Source organism: Amblyraja radiata, chromosome 1, assembly GCF_010909765.2.
Source record: "Amblyraja radiata isolate CabotCenter1 chromosome 1, sAmbRad1.1.pri, whole genome shotgun sequence".
Classification (NCBI taxonomy): domain Eukaryota; kingdom Metazoa; phylum Chordata; class Chondrichthyes; order Rajiformes; family Rajidae; genus Amblyraja; species Amblyraja radiata.
In genome coordinates, this window is record NC_045956.1 from 101,244,771 (window position 1) to 101,270,310 (window position 25,540).

General features: G+C 44.2%; 1 protein-coding gene across 1 annotated transcript; it reads left to right on the forward strand.

The window, feature by feature from the left end:
* The first annotated feature begins 8,689 nt into the window (after positions 1–8,689).
* On the forward strand, positions 8,690–25,147 carry chrna9 (cholinergic receptor nicotinic alpha 9 subunit). The gene is made up of 6 exons (XM_033033754.1): positions 8,690–8,693; positions 10,085–10,230; positions 13,080–13,234; positions 15,101–15,633; positions 24,399–24,698; positions 24,747–25,147. Exons 1-6 carry the CDS (start codon positions 8,690–8,692, stop codon positions 25,043–25,045), a joined length of 1,437 nt encoding a protein of 478 aa, XP_032889645.1. The 3' UTR covers positions 25,046–25,147.
* The last annotated feature ends 393 nt before the right edge of the window (positions 25,148–25,540 follow it).

A 25,540-nucleotide genomic window follows, 5' to 3' on the forward strand; every position in this document is an offset into this window, starting at 1 on the left:
TGTACACTGTATCGACAAAGAATATGTGTCCGAGCTTTGTTGGATACAGCCCATTGACTCCACTTTCTCTCCATGGTCCCCACCTGCAGTTATAAAGAACAGAAGTGTTAGTTTGATCAATCCGATTCTCAGCACCCACGAGTCATCTGATCAGTTAACCCCAGACTCAGTATTGCCTTGACCCTGGGGGCTATACAATATGATATGATAGAATTTTATTCATCCCAGGAGGGAAATTGATATGTCAAGTCATAAAACACAAAATACATGAAACATGAAATTAGAGCGATGAGTGGAAAGGATTGGGGATGTGCAAAGATTGGGAAGTGGCGGGCGGGGGGGCGGGGGGGGGGGGGGGGGGGGGGGGTGCAGTTGGTCTACTACTCCTCAGGTTGCCAAGTTATCAAACATATATTGAATGAACTAAATAAACAAATTAAATAACTAAAAACATTATAATAAACCAGTTTGAATAAATTATACGTTACTTTTTCCTCCTAATGTTCAAGCTAGGAATTCTCATGCAAATAAATGGGGCCCCTGGTTCTACATCAGTTCTAACTAGTTTGGCATTGGAGAAGCAAATTCCCCAGTGGCACCAGGGGATACCACCAATACAAGACTGCTACAGGTCACCATGTGGAATTGCTGACCACAACCAACACAATCCAGCGCTAATTGCCTCCTTACATGGCTGTATTCTAAGCAAGCCACATAGAGCCAGCATACAAACTTTCTCTAGCTTAAATTGAAATGTATTTCAACCTTCCCTATCTACCTAAACATTGCAACAATTATTAGTTCGAGGTTCCTCCCTAAGAGTGAGATTTATTTTGCACAGGTCCAAATATTCGACCTCAAAGAGTGTTGTGGTGAGTGTTCTAAATACTGGGCCCCACAGATTTGCACAAATCGTGAGCAAAAATCAAGGACACAATTATTATTTTATTTTACTGTGTTGATGTTATGGTACCATGATGGGCCTTTTGGTTCAACTGGTGGCCTGCATGAGTCTCCTCTTACACTACCTCCTTATCCTATCAACATATCATACTGCTCAAGTCAAATCGTGGGGTCAAGGAAAGAGCGTTCACATCGCGCCCCTGTTTCCACCAATCTTTCCACCACTAGCACAAGAAGCGCAAGACGCCATTGTAATAATAATAATAATAATAATAATAATAATAATAATAATAATAATAATAATAATAATAATAATAATAATAATAATATATTTTATTGTCATTGCACATAAGCGCAACGAGATTTGGTATGCAGTTTCCATCCGATGTCATAACATAAATCAATATTACTAAATCTCTGTTCTTGGCCGCTTTTGGCCGACTGTGCTGCGATTTCCGAGAGAACGCCGCCACCTAAGGCCGTCATTTTTGGCCACCTCGCTCAGAGCCCCCCTCTGCCGTATGAGTGCGGAGGGTTTTTTCCGTCAATGAAAAATGAGAGAGATATTAATGTTTTTACAAAATTCCCCATTCTCTCTGCTGCCCCCGCTGGCGGCAGGGGGAGGGGCTATAAAACCAGGAAGTGTCGTGCCTCACTCAGTCTCTGCCGAGACGCAGGAAGCGAGAGTCTGGCAGAGACTGAGCTGCGAATAACACTGAACACATGTCTACGCCACGGTGAGTCCCCTCGATGCGGCTGTAAAGCGGCTACAGCCCCTTTTAAAAAGTTTGTGTTCACAAAATGAATTTTGGTTGTTGGGTGTCTGCAGCCCAATTGTTTGCCTCGCCTTGTTTAACAAGTTTGTGTTCACAAAATGAATTTTGGTTGTCGGGTGTCTGCAGCCCAATTGTTTGCCTCGCCTTTTTTTAACAAGTTTGTGTTCACAAAATGAATTTTGGTTGTCGGGTGTCTGCAGCCCAATTGTTTGCCTAGCCTTTTTTGACAAGTTTGTGTTCACAAAATGAATTTTGGTTGTCGGGTGTCTGCAGCCCAATTGTTTGCCTCGGCTTGGCTTTTAAAATCATTGCAACAGTTGGATGCCTGCCCAAGCATCCATACGGCCCACAATGTCTATACTAGCCCTCTGGAAACCAGTACCTTCGGCCCGCAACACCCATACTAGTGCAACAGACAGCCCCCCCCACTGGTGAGCAGCATTGGAATTGGTGGAGAGGTGAAATATTGCATTGGTGACCAGCCCTCCCGTGTGATGCTGGGACCCAACGGGTCCCACTTAGTCTAGTAACTAATAAAATTTAGATTTAGATACCATATAATCATATAACAATGATAGCACGGAAACAGGCCAACTCGGCCCTTCTACTCCGTGCCGAACACTTATTCTCCCCTAGTCCCATATACCCTGAGAACATGGATTGTAAAAAGAACAGTAAAATAGTCAAGACAGTTCAAACAGACTAAAGTGCAGATGTGTCTGTGCGACGTGACCATCCGAGGGAGACAGTCCAGGAGGGGTGGGGGGCACTCAGCAGGGCCGCTATAGCTCTGGGAATGAAGCTGTTCCTGAGTCTGGAGGTTCGGGCATAGAAGGCCTTGTAACGTCTGCCGGAGGGAAGTAGTTCGAACAGTCCGTTACAAGGGTGTGAGGAGTCTTTGTGAATGCTGACGGACTTCCTGAGGCACCATGTGCGGTAGATGCCCTCCAAGGCTGGTAGCTGTGTCCCAATAATCTTCGACGCTCTGTGGATGACGCGCTGAAGAGCTCTCCTCTCCGCCTCCGTGCAGCTGAGATACCACACAGAGATGCCATACATTAATATGCTCTCTGTGGTGCAGCGGTAGAAGGTTGTCAGCAGCTGTTGGGGCAGACCAGTCTTTTTTAATGTCCTCAGGAAGAACAGTCGTTGCTGTGCCTTCTTGACCAGCGCAGCGGTGTTGGTGGACCATGTGAGGTCCTCTGAAATGTGAGTGCCCAGAAACTTAAAGCTGGACACTCTCTCCACACTGTCCCCGTAGATGGAGATTGGGGCGTATTCTCCATTAAGTGACCTCCTGAAGTCAATAATCAGCTCCTTGGTCTTGGAGGTGTTTAGTGACAAGTTGTTACGTGCGCACCAGTCCGCCAGGTTCTGCACCTCCGCTCTGTATTTTGTTTCATCACCGTTGGTGATCAGCCCAATCACTGTTGTGTCGTCTGCAAACTTCACGATGGTGTTGGTGTCGTATGCAGGAACACAGTCGTGTGTGAAGAGGGCGTAGAGCATGGGGCGTAGTACACAGCCCTGTGGTGTGCCGGTGCTCAGGGTGATAGTGGAGGACAGGTGCGGGCCCAGTCTCACTGCCTGTGGTCGCTCCGTCAGAAAATTCAGGATCCAATCGCATATCGGCGAGCTGAGACCTAGCTGGTGGAGTTTAGTGGTGAGCTTGGTGGGGATGACCGTATTGAAGGCAGAGCTATAGTCTATGAAGAGCATCCTCACGTACGTGCCCTGTCTGGCCAGGTGAGTCAGGACAGTGTGAAGAGCCAGAGCAATGGCATCCTCTGTTGATCTATTTGCCCTGTATGCAAATTGATGAGAGTCCAGTGAGGCAGGGATGCTGGATTTGATGTGGGAGAGGACCAGCTTTTCGAAGCACTTCATTGGTATTGGAGTTAGGGCAACCGGGCGGTAGTCATTCAGATTGGTGACTTTAGACTTTTTCAGCACCGGCACTATGGTAGCTGTTTTCAGATGCAGATGCTGAGAAGTGTGTTCAGCTCTGGCTGAACAATTTCTAATCTTATGATGTGGACTCGATAAATAGTCAAATCGCCAAGTCCGGTTTATTGCCATATGTACAAGTACGGTGAGGTACAGCTCCAATTACAATCTTGCTTGCAACAGCATGACAGACACAAAGATAGGACAAGGCACAATATCACAAATTATACATAAATTGTAGTTAAAAGAAAAAGATATCAAGCAAAAAACAAAATAGAGCAAAACATAATTAGAAAACAAGTCCATGGTGGTCCGTAGTGTTACTCTGCTGCGGTAGGATTAGGGTGTTGCAGGTTGATTCAAGAACCTGAGGTTTGCAGGAAAGTAGTTGTTCCTGAATCTAGTGATGTGTGACTTCAGTGTACATCCTAATCTACGGTTACAGCGAGAAGAGGATAGCCCATATGGTGGGGACCCTTGATGGTAGATGCCACCTTCTTGAGACAGCACCTCATGTTGATGTTATGGATGGTGGGGAGGGGTGTGTCTGTGATGAACTGTGCCAAGTCCACCACTCTCTGAAGACTTTTGCCTACCTATGTATTGGAATCATGCCATGCCATGATGCAACCGGTCAGCATGTTTTCTACATTTTATCACTTGATGTTTGTTAGAGTACATTGTCAAATCTCTTTAAACTTTGAAGAAAGTAGAGCTGCTGGAGTGCCATCTTCTTGATTTTCACCTTTGTTCTGGGTCTAGGACAGGTAATCTGAGATGTTAATCACAGGTATTTGAAGCTGCTAACCCTCTTCCCCACTAACCTACCAATGAAAACTGGCAATTGGTCTCCAGACTTACCCTGTCTGAAGTCAATGATTAGTTCCTTGGTTTTGTTGATGTTGATGATAGATTGTTGCTGAATATCTCATCACCGCCGGTGATTTGGCCAACAACTGCGGTGTCATTAGCGAATTTGTAGATGGTACAAGACTGCACTTAGCCACATAGTCATGGGTATGAAGAGAGTAGAACAGAAGGTTGAGCACGCAGCCTTGAGGTGTATGTGTTTTTGCTCAGTAAGGAGGAGATATTGTTATTCCTAGTTAAATTCAACCACTCCAATGTGGTTTCAAGTTCCACATTTTACTGACAAAATATCTTTGTCATAGTCATAGAGTGATACAGTGTGGAAACAGGCCCTTCGGCCCAACTTGTTCACACCGGCCAACATGTCCCAGCTACACTAGTCCCATGTGCCTGCATTTGGCCCATATCCCTCCAAACCTGTCCTATCCATGTACCTGTCTAACTGCTTCTTAAACATTGGAATAGTCCCTGCCTCAACTCATTCCATCCACTCACCACCCTTTGTGTGAAAAAATTACCCGATTCCTATTACATCTTTTCCCCTTCACCTTCAATCACGGTCCTCCGGTCCTCGATTCACCTTCTCTGGGCAAGAGACTGTGCATCTACCTGATCTATTCCTCTCATGATTTTATACACCTCTATAAGATCACCCCTCATCCTCCTGTGCTCCAAGGAATAGAGTTCCAGCCTACTCAACCTCTCCCTATAGTTCAGACCATCTAGTCCTGGCAACATCCTTGTAAATCTTCTCTGTACTCTTTCCAGCTTGACAACTTTCTCTTGAAAGATTCCAGGTTCCAGTCAACAAAATAGAGAGAGTACAGAGGAGATTTACTGGAATGTTGCCTGGGTTTCAGCAACTAAGTTACAGAGAAAGGTTGAACAAGTTAGGGCTTTATTCTTTGGAGCGCAGAAGGTTAAGGGGGGACTTGATAGAGGTCTTTAAAATGATGAGAGGGATAGACAGAGTTGACGTGGATAAGCTTTTCCCACTGAGAGTAGGGAAGATTCAAACAAGGGGACATGACTTGAGAATTAAGGGACAGAAGTTTAGGGGTAACATGAGGGAACTTCTTTACTCAGAGAGTGGTGGCTGTGTGGAATGAGCTTTCAGTGAAGGTGGTGGAGGCAGATTCGTTTTTATCATTTAAAAATAAATTGGATAGTTATATGGTCGGGAAAGGAATGGAGGGTTATGGTCTGAGCGCAGGTATATGGGACTAGGGGAGAATACGTGTTCGGCAAGGACTAGAAGGGTCGAGATGGCCTGTTTCCGTGCTGTAATTGTTATATGGTTATATGGTTCTCTTGATTTGTTTAATTATATTCCTTGTGTTACTCCCCAGTTCAATCTTTATGAGGAAATTATTTCCTTGTTTCCACTTAGCAACTCTGCACACCCGCTTGACTGATTTTGGGTGTCTTTTAGTTTTGGTTTTGAGTTTTAGAGATACAACATGGAAACAGGCCCTTCGACCCAGTGAGTCCCAGTGAGAGGGGGCGCTGTCCTGTGCGTGGCTGCCCTGCCAGCAGTTGTCTGTCTTTTCACCGTTTTATTTTTATTTTTAGTTAGTTAAAGTGTTTTGTTTGGAGGTCTAGACTTTTTTTGTGGGGGGGGTGTGGGGGGGGGGGGGGAAGGGGGAAACTGCCTTTCAGGGTCCCTACCTGGTCGGAGAGGCAGCTTTTCTCTGGGCTGCAGCTTCGACCCGTCCTCGCTGCCTACCAACGGGCCTGGAGCAGCGTTTCCTGTCGCAGACCGCCAGAACCTCGGCTTCGGCGGCGGCACAGCGCTGGAGCGCTATCGTGGAGCGGGCGATGCCTTGCCTGGGTCACTGCGCTGGAGCTTCGGTGAGCTGAGACCGCCGGGTAAAACATCGCGGAGCTGCGGGACTGTGGAGCGGCCAGCTGCGGGCGGCGGCGCCGAACTTTACACCGGGAGCCTGGGATCTCACGACGATATCGCCAGTTGTGGAGCTCCATCCGGCGCGGCATTGTCGGCTTCGGAAGCCGCGGCCGCCAGTACGGAGGCGGCCGTTCCAGGGTTCCCATGCCGCTGTGAGGACTCTCCCGACGCAAGAGCATCACCACCCGGCGAGAACGGCCAGGAACATCGGGCCTCCGTAGAGGTAACTGTGGAGGCCTCAATAGGCCCGACTATGGGTGAACTGGGGTTGGGGACTGGACTTTGTGCCTTCCCTCATGGTGGGAGCCATTGTGGGGGGGTGTTCTTTGTGTTTAAGACTCTCATTGGTGTTATGTCTGTATTCTTTTGTGTGCTGCAAAATGGCAAAAAGCATTTCACTTCATTACACCTCGGTGTATGTGAATGTGACCAATAAAAAACCTTTGACTTGACGACCCTGCTGACCAAAGATCACCTGTACACTATCCCACTTTCACATGCTACACTCTAGGGGCAGTTTAGAGAAGCAATTAACCTGTATGTCTTTGGAATGTGAGAGTAAAGCGTAGTACCAAGAGAAAACGCATGCGGTCACATGGAGAACGCACAAACTCCATACAATCAGCACCCATTGTCAGGATCGAACCAGATCTCTGCTTAGAGAAGGCAGCAACTCTACTGCAGTGCCATTGTGTCACCCTGGTATTTGGACTCGCATGTAAAACAGAAAGATATCAAGCAAAATACAAGATAACATGCAAAACACAATTATAAAACAAGACCATGGTAGAGCAAGTAGTCCATGTATTGTTGTATTCGCTCCATCTGAAGGCAGATCAAGAAGTACCTAGTATGCAGGAAGAGTTGCAGTGTGAGAATTTGTCCTCCAGTAAAACAGTTCTACAATGGGGTCTACACCATCACCAATTACATTTTATGACTGACTTTACATCAATTGTTTACAGGTATCTTTCCTCCAGACATTGCATTATTCTTAAGAAATCAACCCATTCTAAATCAAGAAACATTGCTGGAGTTGTAATCAATAGCTCAGTTTCCTGAGATTCAATAAAAATAGATTGATTGTTTCCTGTTGTTCATTGACCTGAAAGGTTGACTGTTGACATCACATACCTAGTTTTTCCAGCATTTACAGCTTGGATTTCAGTTTTTTACAGTATTATCTTTTTAGGTCACCTTTATAAGTGATTTAAACACTTTGCTGATAATTTTGATTGATTTGCTAAATATAACATTTGACGTGGGTATTGCTGTATGTTTCATCTCACTCAGCACCAGCCGAATTGTATTACAGTGGTGGTGTCTTAAAGGAGTAAACAGACACTGAAAATGTACACCAGCGGCCACATCATCCGAGCGAGGCATCTGCCTTTGTATTCATTTGCATTATTCATTGGCTGGAGAATGTTGCTACTTAAATGTTTCTGTTATTGCTTTTCTTCCTGCAGCTCCAGGACCGTTTACTTTAACAGTTCGACGGGTCAAATTTGACCAAAGCAGTCGGTAATTCATCGATGGAATTCACGAAAATAAATATTAAAATATTACAGCCTATTGTTTACAACTACAAGTTAAATAACTATAACACTGCAACTCACCCACCCATTCTTGATATGAATGTAAGTATGTTGTTATTCTGTTAACACTGAGGAATATTATATTCACGATGTGAACTTAAACTGTTTAATCGCCCATTAGATGCAATCGCCATTCACCGTCGCTCATCCGGTGGAGCTCTGGGCTCAGCCGCCTGTCACTCACCTGTTGCAACCCTGACGGCAGCCGCCTGTCATTCACCTGTTGCAACCCTGAGCACAGCCCCCTGTCATTCACCTGTGCACAGCCCCCTGTCGCTCACCTGTTGCAACCCTGACCACAGCCGCCTGTCATTCACCTGTTGCAACCCTGACCACAGCAACCCTGTGCAGAGCCGCCTGTCATTCACCTGTTGCAACCGTGTGCAGAGCCGCCTGTCGCTCACAGCTCGCCTGGCCGCGGTTGCATCGCATGTAGCAAAGGCCGGCGCTAACCTGATGCACCTCTGCGAGCTGCAGCAGTTTCTTCCTCCAACAGACAATATTTGTTGATTATACCCATCAAATTAAGGACTTTTTCGGTACTATGAAAAGTAATCGGGTTTTTTTCTGATACCATTTTCCTTTTGCAACGTTTGCCTTCGTCGTTTTGAGTAGAAAGTTGGAGAATGAAGTTGTCCACCTGCATTTTGATCTACAAATTAATTTTCTTCTTCAATGCATTTTTCATAATGGGTAAGACTGCTACATTCTGGCGATATATTATTTGTGTAACTTTTTTACAGCAAGCCAACAGAAATATCTAATTCAATTTCTCAACCGTCGTCGTCCAGATTCATTACTTGTCTCAAAACATACAAAATGAATATGTGTATTTTACTACTAAAATATAAATACAACACATTTCCACATTTTATTGGATTGAATGATGTTTTTCCCTCTATGCCTTTATCTTTAACCAGCTCTGTATTTGATTTGGGCATGGTATAGTTTGAAGTGTGATGAAGAATGTAAGTGCAAAGGTGATCTTGAGAGTCGTCGGATGAGGTGATTTTTTTATTCTTCAAGTCAAGAGTGTTTTATTGTCATGTATCTAAGATAGAACAATGAAATTCTTACTTGTTGCAGCACAACAGAATATGTAAACATAGTACACTGCAAACAATATAATAAACGAGAGAAAAAAAAGTTCAGTGGGTATATATACGCCCGGGACCGGAATATACGTACACATAAAAAACAAACAATAGTAGTACAATAATCGTCTATTGTAGTTCAGAGCTTATTTGAGGTTGTAGTGTTTAATAGCCTGATGGCTGTAGGGAAGAAGCTGTTCCTGAACCTGGCCATTACAGTTTTCAAGCTCCTGTACCTTCTTCCCGATGGCAGGAGTGATATGTGTGGCCAGGGTGATGTGGGTCTCTGATGATGCTGGCTGCCTGTTTGAGGCAGCGACTCCGATAAATCCCTTAGATGGTGGGGAGGTCAGAGCCGGTGATGGACTGGGCAGTGTTCACAACTTTTTGCAGTCATTTCCGCTCCCGTGCGTTCAAGTTGCCGAACCAGACCATGATTGCAACCAGTCATTATGCTCTCTACTGTAGAAGTTCAAGAGAATCCTCTCTGACATACCGAATCTCTAATCTTCTCAGGGTTTTGAGTATTTGGAGGTCTCCTCATCAAAGTGCAGTAGAAACTAAGAGTCTGAATTTTAACGGCAGAGATAGATAAATAGATATTAATGAACAAGAGGTGAAAGTTTACTGCAGATTGGAATAAAATAATGTGATTGCAATTAGTCAGTCAATCTTATGAAGTGGAGCAACCTACTTAAGGGGCCCAGTGCTCTACTCTTGTGTTTGTGTAGTTGAAGAGTAGGCTAGCTGCTGGGCCGGTGATGCGGAAACAAATTTGAATCCCACAAGAGCAGCTTGGAAATTTAATTTTAATTAATTTGAAATTAAAAGCTAAAGATTATGAAACGTGCTTCATTATAAAAACAAATTTCATTCATTCATGTTCTTCAGGGAAAGAAATCTGCCACCCTAACCAGGTTTGGACAATATATGACTCTTAATTAAACCTATGTGGTTGACTAAAAAGGAACTCTATTCATGTTTGAACAGGTGCTGTGTCAGCGAAAGGAAGATATGCGCAAATGCTGTTCAAGAATTTATTTGAAGATTATACCGATGCACTGAGGCCTGTGGAAGATACAGATCTTGCACTAAATGTCACTCTGATAGTCACCCTCTCACAAATTAAAGATATGGTAAGATATGCTTGGATAGCTATTTTTATAAATTCTCTTGAGAAGTAATTCAATCATTTTTAAGGTACATTTCCGCTGGATTACTTGTCCCTCCATTTGTCCACTCAAGTAGTCACTGTTCACCCGTGAAGCCTGCTAGTAAGTGCCAGTGAATGTTCATTATCAAGAGTATCGCTGTTGCATGGATAACATTTTCCATTCTCTAGCCTAATGGTCTTCTGCACCTGACATTGCATCTCCCCTCTGAGTTAACTGTGAACCTGAGCGTGATTTCCAGATGTTCATACTTGCAATGTGAAAATCCCAAAGCTACTTAATTTATATGGGCTAGTGATGATGAACACTGACAATTGTGGTCTCATTACTCTTAACTACGCTGCAAAATACAGGCCAACAAATGCCCGTGCATGTTTCCTTAATTGGATTTTCAACTGCAATTGAAAAGGAGACTTCACTGCTAATTAACTTAATGTCACTATTGGATGATCCAGTAGTTTACAGTATAATGGTAAAATGCTGACAGGGTCCTGTTATGGACAGTAGAGTAACAAAAGCCTAATGCTGTGGCTGCTGTAAATTAGCAATATCAACAGAAATATTGGAAATGCTCAGCTAATAAGGTAGCATTTGTAGTGAAAGAAGCTGAGTTATTCGTAATAGAGCCTGTTGTGGGGCGTAGGTCCCGAAATGAAAGCGAAGAGCCAGGTGTTTCGGGAGGTATCTTTTATTATGTCCTTCCAGGTAGCAGGGAAGTCCACGAGAGAGAAAGATGGCACCCAAACCATTGCCTTTAATCCCTCTGGTTAAGGGCCGCCTCTGGACTGAACCATTCCCGTGCTGAGGGGTTTGATAGTTGGGATGGCCCGACCCTTGGGAGCCGCCACAGGACCCACCCCCCCCCCAGAATCAGAGGCACGAAACGCACCGGCGGGCGCACAACCCGGCCGGACCGCGTGCGGAAGTCAGCCGACCGAGGGGCTGGCGGAGGCACAGGTGGAGGGACTGGTGGAGGGACCGGCGGGAGGACAGGTGGAGTGACAGGCGGAGGGAGCCGTGAAGGGGGGCGCCCTTGAGGCTGAGCTCGGGCAACCAGCACCGGCTGGTCAATGTCCAGATGTGCCGGCTTCAACCGGTCGATCGACACGGCCTCCGGCCGGCCCCCCATTTCCAACACAAAAGTCGTCTGCCCGTGTTCCAGCACCCGGAGCGGGCCCTCGTACGGCCTCTGGAGTGGCGTCCGGTGGGCATCACGGCGCAGAAAAACTTACGGGCCGTCCCGGAGGGCTGATGGCATGTGTGGGCAAAATGTCCCATGGCGGGACGGGCGCAAGCCTGCCAACTCGCTCGCGAAGGCGCTTTAGGGTGGATGAGGGCATTCCCTGCTGCCCCGGCACCGACGGCAAGAACTCCCCGGGCACCGTGAGTGGCGACCCGTAAAAGAGCTCCACTGATGATGAGGCCAAGTCCTCTTTAGGAGCAGTCCGGATGCCCAGCATGACCCACAGCAACTCGTTCATCCAGTCCGGGTCGGAGAGTCACGCCTTCAGCGCTGCCTTGAGCTGCCGGTGGAACGTCTCCACCAGTCCGTTAGCTTGCGGGTGATAGGCGCGGTGTGGTGCAGCCGCACACCCAGCAAGTGAGCCATGGCCGACCACAGCTCGGAAGTGAACTGTGGCCCCCGGTCGGAGGAGATGTGCGCCGGCACCCCAAAGCGAGCAATCCAGTGCGCGGACAACGCACGAGCGCACGTAGCCGTTGACGTGCCGCCGAAGGGTATGGCCTCCGGCCACCGCTGAAGCGGTCCACCATCGTGATGAGGTGGGTAATGCCCCGGGATGGCGGAAGAGGCCCCATAATGTGTACGTGGAAATGGTCGAACCGTGCCACATGAACCGAGCGGCCACTAGTGCCGTCGTCGTTCGGATTGATGGGTGAGACAGTCCTTGGACAACCTCATAAACCCTCCGGCGGCAGGTGGCAGGGACGATGGGGCGCGGCTGACCAGACGACACATCGCACAGGATCATTGCCCCTCCTGGACCGAGAGGGACATCCTCGAGGTGAAGGCCGGAGATGGCAGTCCGGTAGGCGGGCATCTCACCGTCCGTGAGCTGCGTCTCCGCCAGGGTGGAATTGTCAATTCCGGGCGCCACCTCGAACACGGCGTCGAAGGCGGGGCGGGACAATGCGTCGTCCACCCGATTCTCTTTCCCCTTGACGTAGCTGATGGAGGTGGTGTATTCAGAAATGTACGCCAACTGGCGCTGCAGGGAAGTCCACGAGAGAAAAAGATGACACCCAAACCTTTGCCTTTAATCCCTCTGGTTAAAGGCCGCCTCTGGACTGAACCATTCCCGTGCCGAGGGGTTTGATAGTTGAGATGGCCCGACCCTTGGGAGCCGCCACACTGTGACCTTTCATCAGAACAGGTAGACAACTGTACATTGCTCCTGGTGTGTGGATGAATGGTAAAATTTTGAGGGAGTTAATGAGAATATGGGCAGAATTTAAAAAAATGAGTCATTTAGGATTAATATAAATACGTGATCTATCGTCAGAATGGACAGTGGGCGGAAAGGTCTATTTCTTGGACTTTATTTCCATGCTTTGTCTGAGAACAAGAAGAATACCAGATAGTGAGGGTTTTTGAAGAAGACTTCTATCCATTGATAGTACCTTGTTGATATTGGCTATTAGAAGTAGACTGTAGTGTTGAACTAGGATTCAGACATGAAGCTAATTAGGAGGAGAGGGAATTCGAAGTGTGATGAAGAATGCAAGTACAATTTGTAGTATTTGATTTAAATTTGTTAATATGATTTATGAGATAATATTCCCTGCGCTTGTAGGATGAAAGGAACCAAATTCTGACTGCTTACCTGTGGATTCGACAAATTTGGTTTGATGCTTTCCTGAAGTGGGATCGAGACAAATATGACGGACTTGATGCTATTCGAATACCCAGTAGTTCTGTATGGAGACCTGATATTGTTCTGTATAACAAGTATGTGGATTGCTTTTAGACAGCCATGTTTTGTTAAACATATTTCATTTTTAAGTCATAATTCAGAAGAAAATTAATGAAACAGTTTCCTCATATTTTATAGTGGAAGTTATTTATTAAAGTGCACATGGACGATCTGTGTTTTCACTTGCATGAATAAATTAATCTGTGTTGCAGAAACGTTTAAATTGTCCCAAGGTTCACATTGAGAGTGTAATTTTCTTAGTCCTAAGTTTTATGTAAAACTAGAAATTCACATCACTGTGTTGAGATTTGAATGTAAGAGGTATGCCGACAAGCAAGTCAAGAGTGTTTTATTGTCATATGGCCTGAAATGGTAAAATGAAATTCTTACTTGCAGCAGTTCAACAGGTCTGTGAATATAGCACTCAGTAGCTGCTATAATAAACAATAAAAATAAGTTCAATAAATTAAAATATATATTGCAAAACGCAAAAACAAACCCCAAAGTCCAGAGTGCTATCAAGCCAGTTCGCAGTTCAGAGTTTGTATGGAGTTCGTAGTGTTAAATAGTCTGATCGTTGTTCAGAAAATGGACTCTCCTAGTCTGGGTATGGTTCTCTTACATCTCTATTTATATTTCCTACTCCATGTTTGCGTTAGGTGGAACAGGCACAGTTAATTTAAAGCATTACATTCTGGGAAACTGTGGTGACTGATGGGGCTATCCCTTACATGATAACAATGCATGTGGTAGAGATTAACTTACAAAACGTCCTAATATGCTACAGTCATGACGTGTAAGATTTATTTTGCAATATCAGCAAGATTATGCACCATTGATCTGTGTCCAGTTTTGCAGCTCGGCTGAGCAATTGGTGTAAACTTTCAATAGTTCCCACTGTATTCTATCAGTGAAGCTAACAGATTACACAAAGTCTGGGTAATAATTCAAATTTAACAGGAGCATGCAGTTAAAATCTGTTAAATATCTCTGCTCTTTTGTTTATCCATTGAATCACTGATCTTTCCTCGCAGGAGTCTCAGTTCATATATAATGATTCATTTTTGCTGATTGATTTGTAGACTACTTTAAAGCTATATAACTGTATAATGCTTGTGATTCCTGGTTTTATTGGCCCTTCACAAAAGTGTTACCTTTTTTAACATTGTTCATTTATTTCTTAGTTTTATTATCCTTTTGAGACCTATGTGACAGCTTCTTCAATCTCAGTTACTTTTCAAACTTTTTAATCCATAATAATACTGTGCTTGAAAATTATAAAAATTGCAGCTGCTAGAAATCCAAAATTAGCTTCAAATTTGTTTTGTATAACTGCATGTTTCTCAAACCATATGGCCATTTGTTGATCCGTGGTTCTGTTTGCTATTCCACTTACTACTAAAATCTAATAATTAGTCTGCCATCTATTTAGGTATTAACTTTGTCCACTTTCTATTTGGATTTTTAAATGTTAACCTTTTGTCATTACTGTTCCAGATTAATTTGCCCACATTTAACTCACTGAGCTGCTAATTTCATCTCCCTTCACACAGCCTCTTGCTGTGGAGGCATATCGGTTCATTGAGAGTTGTATTCGCTATTAGAAATTTCATTCCCTCTGCGTCAATGCTCAAGTCATTAATATCAAGAACAATTCTTACCATCATCAATACTACCATTACTCCACAATATACCAATTTTATCACCTGAAAAAACGGGACTGCAGATTTCTTCTTGTACCTATTCTATATCGTGAGATAATTGCTCCGAATTTCTCCAATGTATTTGATAAATTATATGCCATTTTTGATTTTAAACCATTCAATAATGACATTGTTACATTGGTCAATGAAGGCCTTTTTTTGTAACCAATTGTAAATTCTGTTGGTAATTTATTTTAGAGCTGATGATGAATCTTCTGACTCCATGGAAACAAATGTGGTCTTAAGATACGATGGGCAGATTATGTGGGATTCACCAGCCATTACCAAGAGCTCGTGTGTCGTTGATGTGGCGTATTTCCCATTTGATGATCAGAGATGCAACCTTACTTTTGGTTCATGGACCTACAATGGAAACCAGGTTGACATCACAAATGGACTTGATAGTGGAGACCTGTCTGATTTTGTGGAGAATGTCGAATGGGAAGTACATGGAATGCCAGCAACAAAAAATGTGATAACATATGGATGTTGTTCAGATCCATACCCAGATGTCACTTACACCTTAATTCTCAAAAGGAGATCCTCCTTTTACATTTTTAACTTGTTGATCCCATGTGTAATGATCTCGTTCCTAGCCCCATTAGGATTTTATCTACCTGCTGACTCTGGAGAGAAGGTGTCACTTGGTGTGACTGTACTGCTGGCATTAACTGTGTTTCAGCTGATGGTTGCAGAAAGCATGCCTCCATCTGAAAGTGTTCCACTAATTGGTAAGTGACTCTTCTGGAGTATTATTAATATTCTCAGTAAAAAGCTCTGCCAAGAGTGATCGCTAAAAGGAGTCTGTGCATATATTATGCAGTTTCCATAAATAAATGCATTATCTCTCAAAGCAGGTTTGAAAGATAATTACGGCCGTTTAGAGTTTGGAATTCATCTTTTAAGTGAAGCTAGTATATGTGGAATAATTGATTTTGTTTATAGGATACATTTTGTAGAATCTGCAGATAATTAGTTACATCTACCTGAACAGTGCTTATAGTAGGTTCTGTTCTTAGGGCCCCGTATGCTGTACTTTGGCAGAAATATTATCTTTGCAGGTAAGTTCCAAATACTCTGCCAGAGTCACAACAATGGAACAAACTGAAACTATGATGAGATTAACCAAATTTTAACATAAATGTTTCTATTTTACACTTCTTTCAGTGAAATGGATTGTTTTCACTTTAATTGTCTAGATTTTACTCGGAGAGAGGAGAGAGACTGTTTCCCTAAACACTTATGGTAGGTCCGCCAAGGCCAGCAGGATCTCCTGGTTGCTATCCTTTTTAATTCTCTTCTCATTCCAATACTGACCTTTATGTGTTGGGCTTCCTGCATTACCAAAGCAAAGCTATATGGAAACTGAAGGAACAACACCTAATATTCCACTTGTGTAGCTTATAATAACCTAATGGTATGAACATTGAATTCTCTAATTTTAGGTAACTCCATAACCTCTCCCTTCTTCCCCCACATAAACCTCCCCACTTTTTCAGGAGTAGCCACAACAACATGCTGAATGACGGCAACATAACCTCCCAATATTTAGCCTCAACCTTTGGCAATTAAGGTCAAATATGCCACTTGCCTTCTTAACTATTTGTTGGACCTGCCTGCTGACGAGAACACCTAGATCCTACAGACTTGATCACTTTCATTATCTCTCCATTTAGATAACATTCTGCTTTTTGATTCCTCTTACCAAAGTACATGACTTCTCACATCTCCACATTAAATTCCCTTTGTCTGGTTTTCATCCACTCACTCAAGCTATCTATATCCCATGAGAGAATCACACTGTCCTCATCAGAATATACCCTTCCATCTCTCTCCGTATTCAAGATTCAAGAGAGTTTATTGTCATGTGTCCCTGATAGGACAATGAAATTCTTGCTTTGCTTCAGCACAACAGAACATAGTAGGCATGACTACAAAACAGATCAGTGTGTCCATATACCATTATATAAATATATACACACATGATTAAAAAAACTGATAAAGAGCAAATAACAGGTAATGGGCTATTAATGTTCAGAGTTTTGTCCGAGCCAAGTTTAATAGCCTGATGTTTGTGGGGAAGTAGGTATTCCTGAACCTGGTCTTTGCAGTCTTCAGGCTCCTGTACCTTCTACCTGAAGGTAGCAGGGAGATGAGTGTGTGGCCAGGATGGTGTGGGTCTTTGATGATACTGCCAGCCTTTTTGGGGCAACGACTGTGATAAATCCCCTCGATGGAAGGAAGGTCAGAGCCGATGATGGACTGGGCAGTGTTTACTACTTTTTGTAGTCTTTTCCTCTCCAGGGCGCTCAAGTTGCCAAACCAAGCCACGATGCAACCGGTCAGGTTGCTCTCTACTGTGCACCTGTAGAAGTTAGAGAGAGTTCTCCTTGACAAACCGACTCTCCATAATCTTCTCAGGAAGTAGAGGCGCTGGTGTGCTTTCTTAATAATTGCATCTTGGATTGACTAACTAACAGTGTAGTATGTAAAACGGAGTTGCATTGTGAGGAATGTTTATTTCAAGCAATGTACTTTGGTTGCTCAATATGTTTTATTCAAAATTGATGGCTTTGCTTTGAGACAAACCACATCCTTCCAACAGTATTTTGGCGAACACATACTTGGCCTCAAACTATCGACGCAATGCAAAACGTTCATCTACAATTTAAATTTTGCTTCATGACCTTAAAAGCACCTGCATTAAAATTATCGAGATATAAATTTATATGGGTGGTGCCTTTCTACAGAACACCCAAACATTACTGTTATTATGTGAAACACATTGTAGCCAGTTTGTATGCAGCAAGTTTCTTTATGTTGCAATATAGTAGCGACAGATACTGGATACTGGACTGGTCACATTGTATCAATGAATTTCTGATAGAGAGTTTAAATGTTAAATGCTGGAGCAAATCAGCGGGTCAGGCAGCATCTCTGGAGTAAATAGATAGGTGAGGTTTTGGGTCCTAACATCTGGATCTTCCGGTTGCTAACCATTTTAACTTCTGTTCCCAATCCCAGACAGACCTTTCCGTCCTGGGACTCCTCCATTGCCAGAGTGAGGCCACACACAAATTGAAGGAACACCAATTTCTCTTGGATAGTTTACAACCCATGGTGTGAACGTTGAATTCTCTAATTTTAGGTAGCTTCTTCAAACACGTCCCTCCCCTCCTTCTTCTCCCTCCTTGCCTCCCTTCCTGCACTAAGTCGGGTAACCAGTTCCAGAGTTTGCAATGATGTATCCCTCTTGGTGGATATTCTCAAGGGCCTGTCCCACTGTACGAGCTAATTCAACAGTTATCCCGAGTTTCCCCTGATTCGAACTCGGAGAATTACGGTAATAGCCGCTCGTAGGTACTCGGGGCTCTCGTGGACATTTTTCAAAATGTTGAAAAATCTTCACGAGCTTATCGCGTATCCCGAGTACCTGCCGTTAGCGTTACGAGCCACTAAGAGACGTCCCCGAGCTCCGATGTACCCGCTACGTACATTCTATGTGCTTACCTCGAGTTTTATTTTTTACCTCGTACATTGGAACAGGCCCTTTATCGGGGATTCTCCCAGTCAGGCATTCTAGCTGGCTCTGATTTGTCCTGGTCTTTTCATCCCCACCCTCCCCTACAATCAGTCTAAAGAAGGGTCCCGACCCAAAACATCACCTGTCCAGTTTCTCCAGAGATGCTGCCTGACCCGTTGAGTTACTCCAGCATTTTCTGTCCATCTTTGGTATTAACCAGCATCTGCAGGACCTTGTTATTAAAGCTGTTTTTAATTGTGCTTTATTTTAACATTATTATGCTTTTGACTTGCAGCGTATTTTAATTTGAATGTTATTACTTTGATGTAAACAATTTTTGCTCTTAGAATATTATTTAATAACTAGACCAAGTGGGACCCGTTGGGTCACTGTCACACAGAAGGATTGGTCCCTCAATGCAATATTCCACCACTCACCCATAGCCCCAACTGCACAGGCGCAGCTCATTTACCCTCATCCCTTGCACTACATCCCCCTCATCTTCACCCTCCCTCTTCTTTCCCCTCTCCTCCTCCCCTCCCCAATCCCTCCCTCACCTCTCTCTCCCTCTCCTTTCCCCCACCCTTAGTCACTCCCTCCCTCCATAACTCCTCTCCACTCCTATCCCTCTATCCCCCACCTCCCCCACTATCCCTCCTCTCCTCCCCCACCGCCCTCCTCTCCCTCTATTTCCCACTCCCTACCTCCCCCACTCCCCCTCCTCTACTCCTCTCCCTCTATTCCCCCTCCTCCCCCACTCTCCCTCCTCACCTCCTCCCTTTCCTCCTACCCTACCCAATCCCTCCCTCACCTCTCCATTTCTCCTACCCTCAGTCACTCCCTCCCTCCATAACTCCTCTCCTCTCCATACTCCCCTCCTCTCTCCCTCCCCAGGATCTCGAGGTTGCCATTCCTCTCCCTTCTTGCGTGCCCCGGAGGAGCATCAGCCGTCGGCCCGGATCCTCGGCGTGTGGGTGGGGGGGGGGGGGGGGGTGAGAGCTCGGAGAAAAGACGGGGGAAGAGCCATGGGGGAGAAGGGGGTATCACGGGTGAGGCGCAAGAGCCAGCGAGGGGGACCAGAGGGGAAGGGGCTGGAGCTGCGGGACGTTGTGATGGCAGTGCGCTTGGACTCACAGCAGGCCCTGGACGCTCTCCTCCGCCAGGATCAGGTTCTCCGCTTTCCATTTGGCGACGTATCCCGGGCTGGGCCACTTCCGTTCCCTCCAAAAATTGTGTCCGGTTGGAGATGTCCATCGGCCAACCTCAGCTGCAGTAAAGACATGATGGCGCAGGAAGAGGTGGACCGTCCCGCGGAGTGACAGGAGAATCTGAGCGGCGTTGACTGGCAGGAGAGGAGATCGATCTGCGCACGCACGGTTTTAAAGATTTTTAAACCTAACTAACTTTTACAATGGACCACCAATTGGAACGAAACTTGGTGCACTCACAGCACAGGAGAACGGTGAGTGAGCTGGCAAAATATCGTAGCCCTATTGTGTACCGTTTTTGCACAAATAGAAAAACCTCGCAAATTGGAAGAGCACAAGATCAGAGTTTTAGTTATGTATAGATTATCACTATTGCATCAGGAACCAAGCATTTAAATAACTGTTTAATGAAGAAAGTTCCTTTACATCTTAAATAAACATCCCCACTTACCAATTGGGTCATAAGATTATTTTACTTTCCTGCATTTCAAATGTCACAGTTTAATATCTCCCATGTACTAATTTTAGCGCACTTATTTAGATTTTAGATGTCTTATTTATTTTAGCAAGACTCTTATCAGCTTTGTACCGAGGGATCTTGGAGTCCAAGTTGATATCTCCCTGAAAGTTACGTCACAAGTGGATAGAGTGGTAACAAAAGTGTATTGTATGCTTGCCTTCAAAGGTGGGGATATTGAGTGTAAGAATCAAGGGCCTGTCTCACTTACGTGATTTTTTCGGTGACTTGCTGGCACCCGTCATAGTTGCAGCAGGTTGCTGAAAATGTTTAATATGTTAAAAATCCAGCGGCGACCAGAAAAGCGTACGACTCTTTGGGCGACTACTCACCACCAAACATGTCGCGTAAGTGGGACAGGCCCCTCAGGAAGTCATGTTGAGCTTTACAGGACTTAGGTTAGGCGCCAGAGTATTGTGTGCAGTTCTGGTTGCCCATTACAGGAGGGACATGAAGGCTTTGGAGATGGAGCAGAAGAGGATTATCAAAATGCTGTCTGGGTTAGAGGGTATTAGCTACAGTATAACAACATGTTGGAGAAACTTGCACTGTTTTAATCGGAAGCATCAGGGGCTGAGGGTAGTTTGATAGAAGAATATAAAATTAGGAGAGGTGTAAATAAGGTGGACTGTCAGAATCTTTTTTCCAGGGATGAAATATCAAAGACTAGAAGGCATAGTTTTAAGGTGAGAGGGACAAAGTTTAAAAGAGATGTGCAGGGCAAGGTTTTTACTCAGTGGTGAGTGCCTGAAATGCACTGCCAGCGGCGGTGGTGGAGGCAGATATTATAGTGGCACAACAGGCTTTTAGATAGACACATGAATATGCAGGTAATGGAGGGATATGGATCACGTGCAGACAGAAAAGATTTGTTTAACCTGACATATTCAGCAGGGACATTGTGGGCCGTAGGGGACATGACTTGAGAATTAAGGGACAGAAGTTTAGGGGTAACATGAGGGGGAACTTCTTTACTCAGAGAGTGGTGGCTGTGTGGAATGAGCTTCCAGTGAAGGTGGTGGAGGCAGGTTCGTTTTTATCATTTAAAAATAAATTGGATCGTTATATGGACGGGAAAGGAATGGAGGGTTATGGTCTGAGCGCAGGTATATGGGACTAGGGGAGAATACGTGTTCGGCACGGACTAGAAGGATCGAGATGGCCTGTTTCCGTGCTGTAATTGTTATATGGTTATTATATGGTAGGACCTAATCCTGTGCTGTATGTTTCTATGTTATGTGTTTTTAATTGCAGTAAATCATGGATTCAAATTGAATAAGCTAAGCAGCATGCTATAAAAAGTGGAGGGAGGAAACTAATGAAAGTCATATTCATTTTAGACCAATCTGTCCTCGCGCACCATTTGGATCATAACTTGGATGAATTTACTGGTTTTAACAAAGCAAAGGTGCTCCTGGAGAGTTGACAAACCTGAGAAAATAATAGGTCAGATGTTCTAAATCATGTTTAAAAGAGTAGGGTTTCAAGTGAGTTTTCAAGATTGGTTTGGTCTTTAGCCAGACTGAATCTCTAATCATCCAGTCAAGCTTTCTCATAATTTTGGAGTGATGGAGTAAAGTGTTGGTGAAGTAGAACAGCCTGCATGTGGAAACTAATGGTGGTTTCAAATACAATTGAGGGAAAACAACATGGAAACAGAAATAGAGTGAAGGACAAATATATTTTGAGGATGTCGGAGATAATGAATGCAGAAGCAGAAAAATAAATCATTGCAAGTGGTAGTGTTTCAATGATGTGAATGGAACCACAAGAATCCCCCACCTAGGTGGATAACTGGGAAGGGGAGGAGGATGTGTGTTCAACCTTATTAAAGGCCATCGTCTAATTAAGAAGAACTTGTGACACCACATGTCATATTCATATTGTAACATTGATGCTGTACTTTTTGGTATTGTAGCAAGCATGACTATTTGGGAAGACCACTTAAATGGATTGTAAAGAGCCTAGAACAGTACAGGAATGGGCCTTTCGGTCCAGAATGTTTGTGCCAAACATGATGCCAAGTTAAACTGATATAATCTGCCCTCACGTTATCTATATCACTCCATTCTCACATTATCTATATCACTCCATGTGGAGTGGCGGCGCCTAATGGCAGCGGCTCGACTACAGTCGTCTGTCTTTTTTTATTTTTGTCTTGTTAAATGTATGTCTTTGAGTTAGTTTTTATTATTTTTTTAGCTGTGTATATGTGGGGGGTGGTAGGGGGGGCTGTGGGGGAAACCGTTTAAATCTCTTCCCTGTGCGGGGACCCGACTATTCCCTGTCGGGTCTCGGATGTCGTTGGGCCTAACATCGTGGAGCCGGCGGCGAGGACTAACCTGGGGGCTCCAGTTGCAGAGCCTGCGGAACTGACATCGCGGAGCTGGCCAACTTCGGAGTGGGAAGAGCTGTGGTGGCGTGCGGCTGCGACCCGACTTTTGGAGTTCGGAGGCACCGGCCGCAGACCCGGTGGACGGGAACATCGGGAGTTCCAAGTCCCTGGTGGGAGACCGCTTTTCCGAGCTCCTCAACGGCGACTTCTCCCGCTGGAATCGCGGGTTTAAAGGACATGGAGCTGGGGCCTAACATTGCCCGGCGTGGCTTAAACGGCCTCAGGACTTACCATCGCCCGCCGGGGGCTTTAACATCGGAGCCCCAGTTCGCCTCGACACTGCAGTTGGACTGCTGAACCACGGGAGAAGGAACAAAGGGAAGAGATAAAGACTTTGCCTTCCATCACAGTGAGGAGATGTTGGAGACTCACTGTGATGGATGTTTATGTAAACTGTGTTAAGTGTGGGTCTTGGATTGTTTTGTAATGTAAAAAAAACTAGAAATGAAATTTCGTTCAAACCTAGGTTTGAATGACAATAAATAGCATTCTATTCTCGGCATATCCTGTGCCTATCTAAAAGCCTCTTAATTGCTACTATCGTAACTGCCTCCACCACCACACCATGCGTCCAGTCTTCCACATCATTTTGTGTGAACAAAACCTGCCCCACACATCTCCATTGAACTTTCCCCCTCTCACCTTATAGCTATGCCCTGTAGTATTGGACATTTCTACCCTGGGAATAAAGCTCTGACTGTCTACCCCATGTATGCCTCTCATCATTGTATATGCTGTGCAATAAATTGCAATAGTAATATCTCTAATATTTAGAATACTATATATGAAGACAAGACACACAGGATGTCAACTTACACATTTTGCTTTCATAATGCTGCTTGACCTCTAGAGTTCTTCCAGCTTTCTATTTTGTTCACTAAGTCAGTAATAAGGATGTGGGCCCACAATTACCTCATGAGTTTCTATCATGAATAATTACCAGAAGGACCAAAACGTATAAGATACAGTCTGAGATGAATGAGATAATGTAGGCTGGGGCATCCTTACAGGTTTATAGATTCCAGAATACCACGGTTACATTAGGGAAATTATCTAATGTGTGGATAATTGATTACTGTCCAGTATTTGTTGTTGGCAGTGAGTTGTGACATCCTATAAGCAATATATGTGATACTCTGACAAGGCTCTAATGTAAATAAAAGTCGCTCTGATTGTTGGATAATTTCCAAAACTTATCATTTCAATGGACACTTGGACCTGGCATTGGAAAATGGTGGCTTTAAGGAAAATCCAAGACAAAATTCATATCTTTGAGAGAGAGGAAGGAGGAAACTGGCTGGAAAAAGTAGAGCAAATAAACAGCGATAATTGCAGGTTTTTCAGTGAAAAGGAGGCGTGAATGGATTGTGTTTGCAGAATGAGAGAAATGGAGAAAACTAAAGTAACCCCATGGCCCAATGGGCAAGTGAATTGTAATTTTGTTTATTTATGATGTGAGGGAATCATCACCAGCTGTTTAATGTTTGGTTCTCTATTAAATATTGATAACTAATTAATAATTTATGTATGAAGAGCAAACATAAGTAATAACATTCCCTGAGGAATCTATTGAATACATTCACTGTTTTATTTTGGTGTTTGGATAGAATGCATTTCAAACGTTACCACTGATTAACAGGTTAAATGAACAGGTAATGGGTCTGAAGAAGGGCCTCGACCCGACCCATTCCTTCTCTCCAGAGATGCTGTCTGTCCCACTGAGTTATTCCAGCTCTTTGTGTCTACAGGTTAATGAAGGCAACAGGTTAAATGAAAAAAAGTGTCTTTCCTAATCCAGTGCATGACCTTGAAGGAATTTTTTGTGCTTGAATCATTCCAATCTTTGTTTTCAGGTAAATATTACATAGCAACAATGACAATGATCACCGCCTCCACTGCACTGACGATTTTCATCATGAACATTCACCATTGTGGGCCAGAAGCCAAGCCAGTTCCAAAATGGGCAAAGGTGATCATATTGCAGTACATGTCAAAGATCTTTTTTGTGTACGACATTGGTGAAACCTGCACCATGCCGCGAAAAAAAGAGGAAAAGAACCGTAAACTGCAGACAGATAATTCCAAAGCAAATGTAAAATATAGAAAAGAGAAAGAATTAACAATAAAGGATCGGCATTCTAAACATCACCAATGTAACAACACAGTGGTGAAAGAAGATTCTACACTCTCTGTGATACCAGTGCATCAGTGTCCTGTGTGCAACCACAAAGAAAGCGATGGACATTTTGAAGGAAGCATAGGCAATAGTTGTGCAAGTGAAGAGGATCTTAATGTGCCTTCGTGTACTTGTTACTTACTCCGAGGCAGGGCGGCAAGAAACATTGAATTTATAGCTGATTGTTTCAGAGAGCAAAAAGCAACCAATGCAAAATCTGCTGAGTGGAAGAAAGTGGCTAAAATAATGGATCGTTTCTTCATGTGGATATTCTTTGTTATGGTGTTCTTTATGAGCATTTTAATTGTAGGAAAGGCATCATGACTTCATTTTGGCATGCATTATATAATTTGTCTTTGTTTGGTATATTATAATTCCAGCAGTATTGTAGTTTTGTGTGTGGGTGCTAGTGAAATTTGGAAATGGAATAACATAGAAAATAGGTGCAGGAGTAGGCCATTCAGCCCTTCAAGCCTGCACCGCCATTCAATATGATCATGGCTGATCATCCAACTTAGTATCCTGTACCTGTCTTCTCTCCATACCCCCTGATCCCTTTAGCCACAAGGGCCACATCTAACTCCCTCTTAAATATAGCCAATGAACTGGCCTCAACTACCTTCTGTGGCAGAGAATTCCACAGATTCACCACTCTCTGTGTGAAAAAAGTTTTTCTCATCTCGGTCCTAAAAGACTGCCCCCTTATCCTTAAATTGTGACCCCTTGTTCTGGACTTCCCCAACATCGGGAACAATCTTCCTGCATCTAGCCTGTCCAACCCCTTAAGAATTTTGTAAGTTTCTATAACATAACCGCTAA

Excerpts from the sequence above, each read along its gene's own strand:
- chrna9 (XM_033033754.1), top strand. Across the intron at positions 13,235-15,100 it reads GATATTGTTCTGTATAACAA|AGCTGATGATGAATCTTCTG; the intron begins GTATGTGGATTG and ends AATTTATTTTAG. Across the intron at positions 24,699-24,746 it reads GCATTCTAAACATCACCAAT|TGCATCAGTGTCCTGTGTGC; the intron begins GTAACAACACAG and ends CTGTGATACCAG.